Source organism: Salvelinus alpinus, chromosome 30 (genome assembly GCF_045679555.1).
Source record: "Salvelinus alpinus chromosome 30, SLU_Salpinus.1, whole genome shotgun sequence".
In the NCBI taxonomy this organism is placed as follows: domain Eukaryota; kingdom Metazoa; phylum Chordata; class Actinopteri; order Salmoniformes; family Salmonidae; genus Salvelinus; species Salvelinus alpinus.
In genome coordinates, this window is record NC_092115.1 from 11228282 (window position 1) to 11246427 (window position 18146).

An 18146-nucleotide genomic window follows, 5' to 3' on the forward strand; every position below is an offset into this window, starting at 1 on the left:
TCCCCTGTAACTTCTCTCCTCTTCCCTCACCATCTCTCCTCTTCCCTCTCTTCAGACCTAGACCTGCAGAATATCATCTAACTTGGCAGCATGTCCTTGGGGTTTACACTCTCTGGCAAAGTTAGACTCTATCTCTCTCTTACCCCTCGCTTTCTGTTTTTCATTTTCCTCTCTCACTCTCTCTCTGTCCTAAAGTATCTCACTTTCTCTTTTGTATCTGTCCGATTAGTTTCCAAACACAACAATCCTCCAACATCAACTCCTCTCGTCTTTCTTTCCTGTGTCTTTCCCCCTCTTAATTGCCTGTTCTTGTTCTCTCCCTATTCTCTTTCCTGTCCACAACAAACTAATACTAAATGGGGTACATTAAAGGTTAGCAGAGTGAAAGGATGAAATGTACAGTTAGTTACAGTAGCAAGCTCTGAGCAAGCCAAGCATGTGACGTGCAAGTTGTAGGGCAGCACAATGGTGTGGGGCAGTTCCTTTTTCAAAGACTGCAGTGCAGCTATTCTAGAGGTAAATTCCACCTTCTTTAGCCTACCTATTTCTGGGATCATTGGCAAGCTTTGTGAAAACTTTGTGGAGTCTGTCCAGGTGCCAATAATCAAGCCCAGGGCGGTCGATACTCTTAACCTCGTCCCAGTCGAGACAACACTCCTCTCCTGGTGGTCCTATGAATAAAGCCTATACATTTTCCCTTGCTCCCTCTCCCCACCTCTCTCTCGCCCGACCAACTTCCATATTCTCACATCTCTTTGGTCCTCATCCAGATGTTGCAGAGTTGTTATAACATTTTCCACTAGGGGGCAGTAAAATATGATAAATATTACTAACATGAGGTGGTTAGACTGTCTACTACTCTCAGTTCTGTTTTCCTATGTTTTGGGGGGAATTGCACAAAGATTTCACATTTGCACATGTCTGATGTCTACACGCAGAAAATGAATTATACTGTAAAGTGTAGCTCCCTGTTCAAGATAGACCTTCTTACTCAGCACTGAATCCGAACGAAGATGTTCTAGAATTGTAAGATAACCTACCCTTCTCCGCTACAGACTGTGTCTGTAATCTCGGTAACCATAAGATCTTTGTCCCAACCCGGCAGTGACGGTTGTGCGACGTTGGGTTGGGGTCATAAACATGGCGTGGAGAGGATATTTTGTCAAATGGACCAAAACAGAATGTATAAATTCTGTCTCCACAGTTTCGAGAGGTAGCAGGTGAGCAATGGAGACCCGGTTGCGCGATATATTCACGTTGGAACATTATTGCTAACAACGACGAAGTTACGACATTGGTTGTTGCGCTGGTTACCTAACCATCTTCTGACTGTCATTTTTAGACAACTTTACTGCATTAATTGCAGTAGTTAAGCGTTTAAATACTATTGCTACAATTGTAGATTTGTTCAATATCAAAGCTGTACGGTTGTCTCATTTATTTAGAATGACACTGGCCGTGTTCGAGAGCATCAAATCCATGATGAATAATGGGTAAATGGTCACTGACTGACCTACACATAATAATGAGTAGTTATTTATGATGCATGGTGATTTGTTGATCAGTCGGTCGGCAGTCTCCTACACTGTCGGCTGCAAAGTTGAACAAGCCCAATGACAGTCGCATTCAAATCTAGTCAGCATAACGACACTTCACTGTATTGTGTTTGGCCATTGCTTTGCAAAATAGGCCTAGTCCGTCACAACGCTGTTATTATGTATCCACGATTTTTGAGGAATAAATTAATGGTAAACCGCAAAGAAATATCTGCAACATAGGCTAGGGAAAGATCTCAATTGCATGCACCTCGCGTCCTCTCCTTCTCAAAACCCATTGGATGAGAAAGCCAGAGATCCCACCCCTCTGACCTTCTCCTCCAATGGGTTTTGAGAAGGAGAGAGGACGCAAGGGAAATGCAATAGTGGTGAGGAGAAGGAGTCTCCAGCTATGTCGAAACCTCACTAACCATACTATTTGTGACATGAATTTAGTATATAGTATGCTTATTTGTCATAGTATGGATATAGTTAGTATGCCAGAAGTTCCCAGATGTCATTCTAAATTCGCCAAAATATGAAGTATATACGCAGAGGAGACTATTTCCATAGTTTAAGGCCCATAATGCAATTAATCAGCAAATGGGTGTGGCTTCACATCATTTTCAGATTTGAAGAAAATGGCAGAAAATATGCAGCAGAAGTCCAACGAGAGCGGATACAAAAATCATTGCTTTAACTAATTAGGACAAATGTTAAGAAATGTAATAAAGTAATGACTTTTCAAATAAGTTACCTTACACGTTATGTTGGCTGACAATTTGTTAGCTACGCTGTCCTTACGAACCACATAGCATATCATTACAGCAGTATGTACCGGGACGTTAGCTAGCTACCTAACGTTAGTTGGCTACCTATACATCAAACTTGCCAGTATATTAACTATAGGCTATAACTATAGGCTATACTAACTACCCAACTTTTATTGACTTGATTATTCCCGTCATTCTTAGCTTAGCTAAATGGTATAGTCGTAGTGCAATCTGACAACGCTCTGAATTTACAAACTGACAACCTGACAACGCTCTGAATTTACGAACACACCCGAAGTCGTAAGATGTCTAACTAGTCTTGTGTTATGCTAACTAGCTAGCAAGAGGTTGCATAGCAACAGCATCAACTTCCGGTAGACAGGCGAAGAGCTAGTACGCTCAACTGAAAGCATACTTTTTGTTTACGGTATACTAAAATGAACTAATAGTATGTAGTATATACTCATTAAGTATGTAGTATACAGTATGTTAGTATGGGTATTCCAACACAGCTTCCGTGTTTGGAAGCGAATTCACCATTCATATTCTGGTTTCAGATTAATTCAAACATCGTTTTAAATTTTATAGCCATAGTTATTAACTGTACTGCACAAGAGTCGAATAAACAACATATCTGCAGCCGATAAGCTTTTGGGCCTCCAAGACTTCACAGGCAGAAGCACTGGAAGGACTTATTTTATTGCATTTTTTCACTACATTGACTACTGTCGCCAGGAAATGTCCCGCCATCACAAGATCCTTCTGAGCCTGTGTAGGGACCTGATTAAAACAGAAAAGCAAGCTGATTGAATTTTGAATTGATGCATTTTTTCCTTTTGGGATCTTTATTACCAACCTGTACAGTAGGTGGCGGACAGTGTAATTGTAGTGCTTCTGCCTGTGAAGTCCTGGAGGCCCAAAAGCTTATCGGCTGCAGATATGTTGTTTATTCGACTCTTGTGCAGTACAGTTAATAACTGTGGCTATAAATGCTATAAAATCCACCTTCTTCACAGTAAGTGTTTCCAGATCACTTGATTTTTGTTCCATTCTTGGACTTCACTGTTGTCCACTCATCTTTCTCGCCAACTGTACTCGACGTGCTTTCAGCTTCCACCATTTCCACTCTTCCCTACCTCAAACTCGGATGGAGATGGATTGTAGTTTTTATGGCTTGATATCAGGAAATGGCGTTGAAATTTTGATTAAACAATTCAGAGACTGAAACAAAACTCCGAATAATTATTTAAGGTGAGCAAATCGATATACAATCCCGAAATCAGCTGTAACTGTCAATAGTAAAAAACAAAGCTTAAAACGATGTTTGAATATTAGCTGATGTCATAGAACAAAACGTATAAGATCTCCTAAGCCTGTGTGTACCACAGACGTTACTCGTTTTACCACAAACATTATTCTCAGTGTTTATCCAAAAACCCTACAAAAACGGCATTAATTTCTCCATAGGCTTTGTCCGACGAACCATGGCAGAGTTAGTGCCTACAAAAAGACGCCATTACTATTTCCCTAGGTCTTAACGTTCATCCGCATTGTGGCTGCTAGGAACTTACCAAACAGTGGGGCGTGGCCAGTGTTAAGGTCAAGAGGGTGCATCAGCAGTAGAGACCTGAAGTACAATGAGATATAGTATTCTTGCAAACCCCATTTCGTCAGCGTTCGATGAGCTGTGACCTACTCATCTGGATGAAACCAAGGAAAAGATGAATGAAAACATCCACACATCCGCATAATCTGTAGATCTATGGATCATCTGTTCCCAACCAATGTGTGTTAACAAGTTGTCTTCCTGTGTACCCTTCTAAAGGTTCAACCTCCACCCCCAGCAGAGGTGTGGTTTCCGGAAAGAAGCGAGGAAACCAGAGACATGGAAGAGGGACCGGGGCATCCCAGAAGAAACAGGCCCTCCCCCCTCTGAGGCTGCCGATGCGATGGTGTCTCGGAAAGTGGTGCACCCTAAAACAGGACCCCCACCCCCTGGCGCGGCCCCCAGGCGTACGGGGAAGCTGTTCAAGCCCTTTATGTTCACAATAGGGGTAGGTTCTAGCAAGACAGACTTTTTTTATTCCCAAAAAATGGTCATATAGGAAGTCACCGTTCTATAGTTTTCATGCATTTGATTCATATGTATTCATTGAGTATTCATATTTAATAATAATAATAATATTAATATTTCATATTTAACATAGCGAATCATTTAAAGTTGAAGTCGGAAGTTTACATTTCACTTAGGTTGGAGTCATCAAAACTCGTTTTTTAAACCACTCCACAAATTAATGTTAACAAACTATAGTTTTGGCAAGTTGGTTAGGACACCTACTTTGTGCATGACACAAGTAATTTTTCCAACAATTGTTTACAGACAGATTATTTCACTTATAATTCACTGTATCACAATTCCAGTGGGTCAGAAATTTACATACACTAAGTTGACTGTGCCTTTAAACAGCTTGGAAAATTCCAGAAAATGATGTCATGGCTTTAGAAGCTTCTGATAGGCTAATTGACATCATTTGAGTCAATTGGAGGTGTACCTGTGGATGTATTTCAAGGCCTACCTTCATACATAGTGCCTCTTTGCTTGACATCATGGGAAAATCAAAAGAAATCAGCGAAGACCTCAGAAATAAATTGTAGACCTCCAAAAGTCTGATTCATCCTTGGGAGCAATTTCCAAACGCCTGAAGGTATCACGTTCATCTGTACAAACAATATTACGCAAGTATAAACACCATGGGACCACGCAGCTGTCATACCGCTCAGGAAGGAGACGCGTTCTGTCTCCTAGAGATGAACGTACTTTGGTGCGAAAAGAACGTACTTTGGTGCGAAAAGAGCAAATCCATTCCAGAACAACAGCAAAGGACCTTGTGAAGTTGCTGGAGGAAACAGGTACAAAAGTATCTATATCCACAGTAAAATGAGTCCTATATCAACATAACCTGAAAGGCCACTCAGCAAGGAAGAAGCCGCTGCTCCAAAATCGCCATAAAAAAGCCAGAATACGGTTTGCAACTGCACATGGGGACAAAGATCGTACTTTTTTGGAGAAATGTCCTCTGGTCTGATGAAACAAAAATAGAACTGTTTGGCCATAATGACGACCGTTATGTTTGGAGGAAAAAGGGGAGGCTTGCAAGCCGAATAACACCATCCCAACCGTGAAGCACAGGGGTAGCAGCATCATGTTGTGAGGGTGCTTTGCTGCAGGAGGGACTGGTGCACTTCACAAAATAGATGGTATCATGAGGAAAGAAAATGATGTGGATATATTGAAGCAACATCTCAAGACATCAGTCAGGAAGTTAAAGCTTGGTCGCAAATGGGTCTTCCAAATGGACAATGACCCCAAGCATAATTCCAAAGTTGTGGCAAAATGGCTCAAGGACAACAAAGTCAAGGTATTGGAGTGGCCATCACAAAGCCCTGACATCAATCCTATAGAATATTTGTGGTCAGAACTGAAAAGGCGTGTGTGTGAGCAAGGAGGCCTACAAACCTGACTCAGTTACACCAGCTCTGTAAGGAGGAATGGGCTAAAATTCACCCAACTTCTTGTGGGAAGCTTGTGGAAGGCTACCCAAAATGTTTGACCCAAGTTAAACAATTTAAAGGCAATGCTACCAAATACTAATTGAGTGTATGTAAACTTCTGACCCACTGGGAATGTGATGAAAGAAATAAAAGCTGAAATAAATCATTCTCTCTACTATTATTCTGACATTTCACATTCTTAAAATAAAGTGGTGATCCTAACTGACCTAAAACAGAGAATTTTTACTAGGATTAAATGTCTGGAATTGTGAAGTGTATGTGGCTAAGGTGTATGTAAACTTCCGACTTCAGCTGTATAACATGCAACTCAATGTCTTTAACTTACAAGTACATGTTCATCCAGTGAACAAAGCTGCACGGTTGGCAGTCCAAGAAAAAGGAAGGTAAGCTTGTCTGACTCCATGTTAGTTTACAGGGTGCTCCTTTGGTGCGGCCGCCATCTTGCAATACGAGTCCTTGAAGTCACGAGTGAAGACGGCCAAGGACGAGGCTGAGCAGGAGAAAAGCGGAAAGGTAAGAGTGTGATGGAGATGTATTATATGTGTGACAAAATGCAGGGTTTTGTACAAGATGCTTAAGGTGCTTGAATTTGGAACTTAAATACCTCAAATCTTACATTTTCTCAAGTTGGTACTTGAAAAGTACTTGAATTAAAAGAGGAGAACAGAAAATGGTCAAATATGTTAATATTAGAACAATTTAGTGGTTTTGCTAATTAATCTCCAGGCAGACTACTGAGTTTTATTTCCTCACGTGTTTCGCACTCTGGTTGGGTTGCCAGGCAACTCATTAACCCACACTTCCACTCAACCAGGCAGGTACAGAACTGACTGATTAGGTGCTGCCAAAACGTCACATCGATAGCTAGAATGCCGGGCAAATGTAGAATCCAATCTTTTTTTTTCTTGTCTTTAAAAAAAACAACTTTTGACCCTATTTCTCCCCAAGTTATAGTCTTGTCCCATCGCTGCAACTCGGGAGAGGTCGAAGGTCGAGAGCTATGCGTCCTCTGAAACACGACCCAGCCAGGCCGAACTGCTTCTTGACACACTGCTCGTTTAACCCAGAAGCCAGCCGCACCAATGTGTCGGAGGAAACACCATACACCCGGTGACCATGTCAGCGTGCATTGCGCCTGGCCTGCCACAGGAGTCGCTCGTGTGCGATGGGACAAGAACATCCCTGCCGACCAAACCCTGGAGAATGAAAGCGCTGCTCAAAAAAAGGACAATCCGGAGGGAGCAGGCGAACATAACGAGAATACATGAATCATTCAAAGCAGTGCCTTAGACCACTGTGCCACTCGGGAGGCCCCATAGATTCAAACCTGCCTGGCAGGATATTGATTTTTATGAATGGGTTTTGCCAGAACCAACCAGGGATGTAGCTGGAGGGTGAACGTTGTTTATTCACCTTTCCTTTTGTTCATTATCGTTTATCCACTTATTATTGCTTTCCCAGTGTTGATCATCGCTCAGAAGGATTCTTGATCTGAGTTCTATGTGCATCCCCTACCTCTACGAACAAGTGGAATCATGAATGATTCACGAGTGATTCATGTATTCTCGTTATGTTCGCCTGCTCCCTCCGGATTGTCCTTTTTTGAGCAGCGCTTTCATTCTCCACTCTGTCCAAAGGGAAACATAGGCCAAGAGGTGAAATGAACTACCTCAGCCCAGACCTACAGTGGGCAAGTAGCAGAGAGACGCCGCTGACGGTGGGAATTATTTTAACATCCCTCGACTCCTGCCGTCTCAACAGACATCCTTCAAACAACCCCCCCCCGCTACAACTGGTAAATAGTTGCTGATATTTCAGTCAGATGTCTAGCTAGCTCAAGGGCTCTAGCTATAACTAGCTGGCTAGAAGGATGAAGTTGGAAGCTAACGGTGAACGGAGCCTGACTTTAGCAGGAGCAGTTGACTGAAATTAAGATGGCTATAATCAAAAGATGGGCTACTATAAGTTCTCATAACAAAATACCTTTTCTTTATAGAGAGTAGTGAGACAGACAGTGGTGAGTCAGGCTGCAATGAAGGAGGCAAAGGAGATACACAGAGAGAGGAAGCAGTGAAGCAAGCAGGGAGAGAGGTTAGTAGTACAGTGGTTCCCAAACTAGGGGTCCGGGACCCATGTGGGGTCCCCTGAGAGAATCTTTAATCTTATCAAACACATTAATAACTTGTTTCTCTTCAAATGGGTATAGAACACAACATTCCAGAGTCAACTAAGATAATTTTTATACTGTCAGAATTCACTCTCATGTCATTATGTGTTGGGACAGCCTGTGGGACCTAAAATTGAGTGAAATTTTAAGACTATTTAAATGAAAAGACAGTTTAAAATGTACACTGAACAAAAATATAAATGCAACAATTTCAAAGATTTTACTGGGTTACAGTTCATATGAGGAAATCAGTCGACATCATCAGTCCTGACTTACCACTCATGTATGTAGTGAAACACGTATTATTGAGCAGTGGTGTAAAAATACTTTAAAGTACTACTTAAATCGTTTTTCGGACTATCTGTACTTTACTATTTATATTTCGGACAACTTTTACTTCACTACATTCCTTAAGAAAATAATGTACTTTTTACTCCATACATTTTCCCTGACGCCCAGAAGTACTAGCTACATTTTGAATGCTTAGCAGGACAGGAAAATGGTCCAATTCACACACATCAAGAGAACATCCTTGGTCATCCCTACTGCCTCTGATCTGGATGACTCACTAAACACACACTTCATTTGTAAATTATGTCTGAGTGTTGGATTGTGCCCCTGGTTATCTGTAAATAAAAAGAAAATTGTGCAGTCTGATTAGCATAATAAGGAATTTGAAATGATTTATACTTTTATTTTTCAAACTTAAGTATATTTTAGCAAATACATTTTTGATAAATAAATATATGTAAAACCAAATACTTTTAGACTTTTACTCAAGTAGTATTTTACTGGGTGACTCTCACTTTTACTTGAGTCATTTTAGGTTAAGGTATCTTTACTTTTACTCAAGTACTTTTTCCACCACTGTTATTGAGTAGAACTTGTTAGGTAGTGATGAATAGTACGTTTTATTTGTGGTGATATACTGCCATCTGTTGCGTCTAGAAACAATTGCATAATATGAACTATTACAAATGAATGGTCCTTGAAAATAAATATTAGTGCTTGAAAAAGTATTTGAAAGTCCTTGACTTTGACTTGCCACTGTCTGTCCAAACCCTGAAAATGACAAATGTGTGTCTCCTCTTGTATTTTGGATCCTAGGCATCGCAAGACATGACATACTGGCACAACTGGTGGAACCAGCTAACAGACTTCCAGAAACAGGTCATCCTGCTCATGTCCTTTGTGGACGATTTCTGGAGCAGCCTGACTGAGGGTCAGCAGATGGCTACTGGTAAGGATCCCCGAAAGGGTGATGGATAACGGGGAGGAATGGGCGACTACGACCCAGGAGGACCACAGTGTGTGCTTTACATGTCGTTCCAGCCCAGCTCTAACACGCCTAATTTAAAGTGGTCTATGGTTTAAATTTTAAAGGCCATGACTAGTTGATTTGTAGTGTGTTAGAGCAGGGATGGAGCAAAACCTTGCACACACTGTGGCGGCTGTTGCTTACCCCTGAATTGAGAGGGTATTACGGTCAACAAGATAGAGAGGCTGCCTTAGGACCAGCAAAGGCATAAATGTTCAAAGCATGAGTTGAAATTTAGTTGCATCATGCCATGGAATTAAGGTAGTGTTCATTAGGACACAGCGTAGAACGAAAAATGATAATGAGCGTTTCTTATTGGACGTGTTCAGATAGTAAACGTTTGACATTGTTTTCTTACATTTGGTGCCTACCAAACATGACCCTGTGCATTATGCCGTCTGCACTAGCCTATATCCATAAGTGTTCTCTCTGTCCAGATGTGGCCCGTTCTCTCGTAGCTACCTTCTTAATATCCTCTGACCTTTTTGTTCCCATCATCTCTCTGTGATAGGGATCATAGCGGTCAATGCTGTGGTGCTCTGCTGTTGGCGAATACCCTCCATGCAACGATCCATGGTCAAGTACTTTACTGCCAACCCAGCCTCCAGTAAGTACTGTCTCTGTGTGTGGTGGTGGTCCGTTGGGGTTGAGTCATTTCAATGCAGCTGAATAATGTTGTTATTTTTGGTCGATTTAGAAATCCCTCCCAACTCTACATTGATTTGTTTTAATAGTCACACTCCCTCCTCCCTATAGTTATCCTGGACTTCAGTCTGAAAGCCTGCATTATCAACACACATAAGGGGATACATTTTCCTGGAGAGAAAGAGCAGATCTGTTTAAAAAAAAAAAAAAATACTGTTAGCCTCCATTTTTAATTTTGCTCAATGATAAGACTGACGCGCTTCTCCCTTCCTCCTAGAGACGCGGTGCCTTCCCATGCTCCTCTCCACCTTCAGCCATTACTCTATAATCCACATGGCGGCCAACATGTACGTCCTGTGGACCTTCTCCTCCAGCATCGTCTCTCTCCTGGGGAAGGAGCAGTTCCTCGCTGTCTACCTCTCTGCTGGTACAAGCCTACATAGTGTGTGTGTGATGTCTGTTAATTTGCGTGTGTTTGAGTGTATATGTTAGGTTATTTTCAGAGACCGCTGTTGACCCTCATCTCTCTTCATTGTCAGGTGTGATCTCCACTATGGTGAGCTACGTGTGTAAGACCAGCACGGGACGCCTGCATCCCTCTCTTGGGGCGGTAAGAGTCCTCACATGTCCCCCTTTTGTGGTACACTTTACTATACAATACTGTGCACTTGTTCATTACTGTAGGACCAAAGAATATCGTACCGTGATTTTTTTAAACCAGGAAACATACACACATTACGTTGTTATGATTATGGCATGACGAAATGGGAGTTGGTAGTTTAGTGATAATCAACATTACTCACGTCTCCCTCTGTTTATTACTGTGGTCGGTCCTGGCTCTGATGTCACTTCCTGATCCGGGCTCTGACGTCACTTCCTGTGATTTTGACTTCCAGTCAGGGGCCATCATGACGGTCCTGGCAGCGGTCTGCACCAAGATGCCCGAGGCCAAACTGGGTATCATCTTCCTGCCCATGGTCAGCTTCACTGCAGGCAACGTGAGTGATGTGTTTGTGTTTGTGGCAGGGGTGTATGAACACGTCAAGCAAAGCAGCGGTAACAAAATTCCATTAATCTTCACTGAGGGAAACAGGAGAGCAATAAAAGTGTCTGTGAATGAAAGACTGGCGGGGGTATGTGAAAACAATGTATATAACATAGTTCATCTGCACTCAACACGTCTATTCATTGTAAATTCAATGGTGTGTATAAACGTATGTGGTGTGTATATAAACGTATGTGGTGTGTATATAAACGTATGTGGTGTGTATATAAACGTATGTGGTGTGTATATAAACGTATGTGGTGTGTATATAAACGTATGTGGTGTGTATATAAACGTATGTGGTGTGTATATAAACGTATGTGGTGTATATAAACGTATGTGGTGTGTATATAAACGTATGTGGTGTGTATATAAACGTATGTGGTGTGTATATAAACGTATGTGGTGTATATAAACGGATGTGGTGTGTATATAAACGGATGTGGTGTGTATATAAACGTATGTGGTGTGTATATAAACGTATGTGGTGTGTATATAAACGTATGTGGTGTGTATATAAACGTATGTGGTGTGTATATAAACGTATGTGGTGTGTATATAAACGTATGTGGTGTATATAAACGTATGTGGTGTATATAAACGTATGTGGTGTATATAAACGTATGTGGTGTGTATATAAACGTATGTGGTGTGTATATAAACGTATGTGGTGTATATAAACGTATGTGGTGTGTATATAAACGTATGTGGTGTGTATATAAACGTATGTGGTGTGTATATAAACGTATGTGGTGTGTATATAAACGTATGTGGTGTATATAAACGTATGTGGTGTATATAAACGTATGTGGTGTGTATATAAACGTATGTGGTGTATATAAACGTATGTGGTGTGTATATAAACGTATGTGGTGTGTATATAAACGTATGTGGTGTATATAAACGTATGTGGTGTGTATAAACGTATGTGGTGTGTGTATAAACGTATGTGGTGTGTATATAAACGTATGTGGTGTGTCATCTGTATGGTTGTGGGAGGCAGAGTCTTACCGCGCGCATTGCTGTTTTTTTTAGGCCTTGAAAGCGATCGTTGCCATGGATGCAGCGGGGCTCATTATGGGATGGAGGCTGTTTGATCATGCGGCTCACCTTGGAGGAGCCCTCTTCGGAGTGTGAGTATTTGATCACTGCAGAAATGGGCGACTGGACTCACCAGAGCCCAAATGGCATATCTGTAAAGCAACTGATTTCACGTACCATGCATAGCCGTATCCCCAAGCCAATATTAGTGAGGTGATTCATATCCACAAGTGAGAGATGGGGAAAATGTGACTTCTGTTTGACTGAAATTACATACATTTTGTATCCTTTTTCAATTACGACAACAATTTCCACAAATAGTTGCACATTCAAAGACTATTAAGACAGTGATTTCTGGACCTTTTAGGATGTAGATCTGGTCAAATTAGATAGAGCCTCATACCATAACTCCCCTATGACACCGGACACCTTATAATACCATAACTCCCCTATGACACCGGACACCTCATAATACCATAACTCCCCTATGACACCGGACACCTTATAATACCATAATACCCCTATGACACCGGACACCTTATAATACCATAATACCCCTATGACACCGGACACCTTATAATACCATAACTCCCCTATGACACCGGACACCTTATAATACCATAATACCCCTATGACACCGGACACCTTATAATACCATAACTCCCCTATGACACCGGACACCTTATAATACCATAATACCCCTATGACACCGGACACCTTATAATACCATAATACCCCTATGACACCGGACACCTTATAATACCATAATTCCCCTATGACACCAGACACCTTATAATACCATAATACCCCTATGACACCGGACACCTCATAATACCATAACTCCCCTATGACACCGGACACCTTATAATACCATAATACCCCTATGACACCGGACACCTCATAATACCATAATACCCCTATGACACCGGACACCTTATAATACCATAACTCCCCTATGACACCGGACACCTTATAATACCATAATACCCCTATGACACCGGACACCTTATAATACCATAACTCCCCTATGACACCGGACACCTTATAATACCATAATACCCCTATGACACCGGACACCTTATAATACCATAATACCCCTATGACACCGGACACCTTATAATACCATAATTCCCCTATGACACCAGACACCTTATAATACCATAATACCCCTATGACACCGGACACCTCATAATACCATAACTCCCCTATGACACCGGACACCTTATAATACCATAATACCCCTATGACACCGGACACCTCATAATACCATAATACCCCTATGACACCGGACACCTTATAATACCATAATACCCCTATGACACCGGACACCTTATAATACCATAATACCCCTATGACACCGGACACCTTATAATACCATAACTCCCCTATGACACCGGACACCTTATAATACCATAATACCCCTATGACACCGGACACCTCATAATACCATAACTCCCCTATGACACCGGACACCTTATAATACCATAATACCCCTATGACACCGGACACCTTATAATACCATAATACCCCTATGACACCGGACACCTTATAATACCATAATACCCCTATGACACCGGACACCTTATAATACCATAATTCCCCTATGACACCGGACACCTCATAATACCATAACTCCCCTATGACACCGGACACCTTATAATACCATAATACCCCTATGACACCGGACACCTTATAATACCATAATACCCCTATGACACCGGACACCTTATAATACCATAACTCCCCTATGACACCGGACACCTTATAATACCATAACTCCCCATATTATCATCCATGATTAGCCTAGTTGTTTTGTGTTCATTTAAAGCCATCTTAATTAGACTGAATTTCACTGAATATAATACATTTATAATAGTAATTAATAAAAAGAAAATAGTGATCCTATTTTAGTTTAGTAGTAAGTAATATAGTTGTCCTGTATGGCTCAGTTGGAACTTGCAACGTCAAGATTATGGGTTCGATTCCCAGGGCCACCCATACGTAAAACGCATGCACGCGTGACTGTAAGTCGCTTTGACTAAAAGCATCTGCTATTATTATATTTTAAATAATATTGATGAATGACTATAATCCATACTGTCTTTCCTGCAGGTGGTATGTAGCATACGGCCACAAGCTGATGTGGAGGAAGAGGGAGCCACTGGTCAAGGCATGGCACAGCATGAGATCTCAGGCCCCTGGTGGACGGGGCAGATCTGGTGGTTCGGGCGGCGACGGGGGCAGGCCTGGGGGTTCGGGCGGCGACGGGGGCAGACCTGGTCCTGTGTAGGACCCCCAACATGCCACTCTGGGAAGTTGGCCCATAACCACTGATCAGGTGTCAGATATTCTTCACACCCCCCAATTGGTTAGGATTGGCTGTAGGGGGTATCTGATCCTAAATCTGTGGTTAGGGGGAATCTTCTACCTCAAGAAGCCTTTTTTTGGTACGAATGCCTGGTGATATCCAGCTGACAGCTGTGGAGGGCGGGACCCAGCACCCCAAACCTCTGTTCTTCTAATTGGCGCGTTCCTCTGTCCAGGCGTTGCTGACGCATGCCGTATCTTACAACGTCTGGATAGGTATTTTAAGTATCAGCCAACCACATCATATGTTATAGCAATCTGGAGCTCGCCGGCATGCAACGTCTGAGCAGGGGAACTCAACCAATCTAAATCAGGGAGAGTGGACATATTTGTGATATTTGCATTTCAGACAGCACTCTATTGTAACTAAGTCCTAAGGGATGATTAATTTGGTTTGATAAGTGGCTGTAATCTAGTACAAATGTTGGCGGCTTTATCATTATGGGGTAGTTTCTATGAAGATGTGAGATGTTACCATAGAGATATTGTATGTCTATGGTTGATACAGAGACTGCTTCCTGTTTGTAAGGAAGTGGTTAACGGAGAATGACCGTCCTGGACTAAAACAACAAACTTCCTCATAAGAACTTCAACTTCCTTGTAGTTTGTAGATGTGCCGGCGTTGCCAGAGGTTTCTGAAAGGTTGAGGTGCTTATATCTTGGTAAAACATTTTGTAAATCCTGAGTCTTACAAAAAAAGGTACATAACAAAAACGCCAAAAATGTCCTCAACACTGCTGTACTCATTTCATGGTACTCTATTATTAAAAAGGTCACCTTCATCTTCACTGGGGTAGTACATTTGGGTTTAAAGGGATACTTCAGGATTTTGGCAATTACGCTCTTTATCTACTTCCCCAGAGTCAAGATGAACTCATGGATATCATGTTTATATCTCTGCATGCAGTAGAGGTAGTTTTGCTGGCGCAAGGCAGTGTCTCTGGACCCCTCGAAGGTCGGAGTTCGTCCCCCTCTCCTCCCTAAAATAAAAATCGAATGCGTCAGCCAGACAGCCATTCACAAAGTATAGACTACAGATTGCTGTCCGTGGTGCTGAAATTGCGACGTGTCTATGCAGCGGCCGATCGAATCAACCTGGTCTCAGAGCATTTTGTATTGTTCTGTATGTAAATCCGAGACACTCCATTTAGTATAATATGTTACTAATATGCAGAGCGCACAATGTTAAAATTTTGCAATACGTGTTATGTTATGAATTCTAGCTAGGTGGCTAACATTAGCTAGGCTAGGGGTTAGGGTTACGTTTAGGAGTTAGTTTAAAGGGTTGGGGGAATGGTTAGCTAACGTAGCAAGTAGTTAAAGTTGCTAAAATGCTAAAGAGCTCCGTAATGACATTTGAACTTGCAACCTTTGGGTTGGTAGACATTCGCGTTATACGCCAAGTAACCATCTGTCTTATGTAACCAGACTAAATGGAGTGTCCTTAGATTTACGTACAGAATAATACGAAATTCTCTGAGACCAGGCTGATCGAATTGATGATAGGCTTTCTGTGGTGCCCGAGCATGTAGCCTATAGCTTTGCTTCAGCTAATGGATTTGTTTATTAGGCCTATTTGGTTGTCATTTTCTCATGTTAAGCCTAACATTTCACTAAGCTATACAGGGTGTTGCAAGGCTGCCATGATTTAGACTGCTGGCTGGTGGCAATAATGTAATTACTTGTTCTGTAATTAAAGTTAGAAATTCCAACATTGCAGATTGGTCAAATACATTTTCGGTACAACAGAATACTAATCGGCAACCAATTGAATAAAAAAATACAACTGTCCTGTATAGCTCACCTGAACCTGCATGACATGAGCCGTCCTCATGCTCTCTCCCAGCTTGGATAGAAAGTTGTGTGTAAAACCAGTCTAATGCCAAATAATAGTCAGCACACCCTCAACACACCAGCTTACGCTGTTCCATTATGCAGTGTAGCCTAGCTATCTATAGCTATATACAGTATTTATACAAATTACACATCAAATAGCCTAACAATGAGGACAAATCCTTGGATACATTTTGCCACAATTTAGTGAACTCAGCAGGTTTTGTCTGGCTAATAGATTACAGAAATGGGCTGCAATCAAGGTATATTAAGTCCAACTTGAGACTCCCCTGAGCTTCCGAGACATTTTACATTATATGTCCATTACGCTGCACACAATTTAAACTTCGTCTTGAATGATGTATGCCAAGATATACCAGAGATCAGACTGTTGATATTGCTACCACACAACTCAAACACAGGATCACCAGTATGAATAAAATCGCAAACCGCTTTTTTAGTTTGAGCCCCCCAAGAACTGTTGTCCAGTATCCTATACAGTTACTCTTTCCGGAACGTCTTGAAGCCGGCAATTAAGGAGAATGAGAGGCTCAATTAAAGATGTTGCTATGGCAATCAAGCTGTTTTTAACCGTAACTGTTGCTTCTACCAAGAGATGGTTTTATAAACTAAAACTCACAAAGAACTACTTAAGAATTAAACATTAGGTTCTCGGTCTGATATGTGTTTTTTAACACCTGCCCAGTGGGAAAAACCTGGTTGAAAAGACGTCAGTATGACTGCTCATTCTAGTTGGAAAAGGATGTTGTTTTTTTACGTATTTGTCTGACCAAAATACGACCAGTTGGTCATAATTGTGACCACTATATTATGTAGCCTACTGGTCATAGTTAATACAATCATAACCTGGTAAAAAAACCTGGTACTGTAAAAAAAAATATTGCAGAGAATAAAGTTGGAAATTGAAAAGTGTTCATTACATTTCTGTGTTTCCATAGTCAACAATTAAAGTTTAAATCTGCAACATATTCTTACATTTAAAATAGATCAAGCAATAGCAAAAACAAATCTACGTCACCATTTTTTGTACACAGTAATTGTTTCATAATTCATGCACAGACAGGGACACAGAGTATATAAAGACCCATTGTGTTTAATTTTATGAATGATTAATATAAGAGTGGTGTGATTGGTAGGTCCTCATCAAGGACCTCCGAGCACAGAAGTCGATCTGGAGCGTAATGGCCCTCTTGAAGAGTCGTGTGATTGGTCAGATCTGGAGCGTAGTGGCCCTCCTGAAGAGTCGTGTGATTGGTCAGATCTGGAGCGTAGTGGCCCTCCTGAAGAGTCGTGTGATTGGTCAGATCTGGAGCGTAGTGGCCCTCCTGAAGAGTCGTGTGATGGGTCAGATCTGGAGCGTAGTGGCCCTCCTGAAGAGTTGTCAGATCTGAAGTGAAGAGAATTGGTGCATTACAACCTTTATCAATTTGAGATTTTAAAAGAAAACAACTAGAAAAGGAGATTCCTGAAGAAACTTTGGACTCAGCTGGCTATGAATATTTCCATGGTACTAGTTAAAGACGTTTGTGGCAACTTGCTCATGTACATAGTTTTCCTCCTCCACCAGGAGGCATATTTTAGGACTTTCCAGAGGTCCCGCAACACATCAACCTCCTGAGTTTTCTGGCTTTTCTTACTATAAACATAAAAAGAGAAGAAAATAAATAAATGAACGACTGGCATAATGTGGGCATGCAGGACACGACAGAACAGTAACGCGCAGTAAAATGTCTTTTAACAATTAAAATCTACTGAAAATGTCTGATCGTCTATGTCTGAATTGCTCACATTTACTCACCATGGAGCACACCCAAATGGTAAAAAAGAC

At 41.5% G+C, this 18146-nt stretch overlaps 1 protein-coding gene across 1 annotated transcript; it reads left to right on the plus strand.

Moving 5' to 3' along the window:
- The first annotated feature begins 1091 nt into the window (after positions 1-1091).
- Positions 1092-16176, plus strand: LOC139559655 (presenilin-associated rhomboid-like protein A, mitochondrial). Its single transcript, XM_071375837.1, has 10 exons — positions 1092-1220; positions 4134-4362; positions 6290-6394; positions 9156-9288; positions 9878-9973; positions 10289-10438; positions 10551-10621; positions 10908-11009; positions 12092-12189; positions 14210-16176. Exons 1-10 carry the CDS (start codon positions 1141-1143, stop codon positions 14385-14387), a joined length of 1242 nt encoding a protein of 413 aa, XP_071231938.1. The 5' UTR covers positions 1092-1140; the 3' UTR covers positions 14388-16176.
- The last annotated feature ends 1970 nt before the right edge of the window (positions 16177-18146 follow it).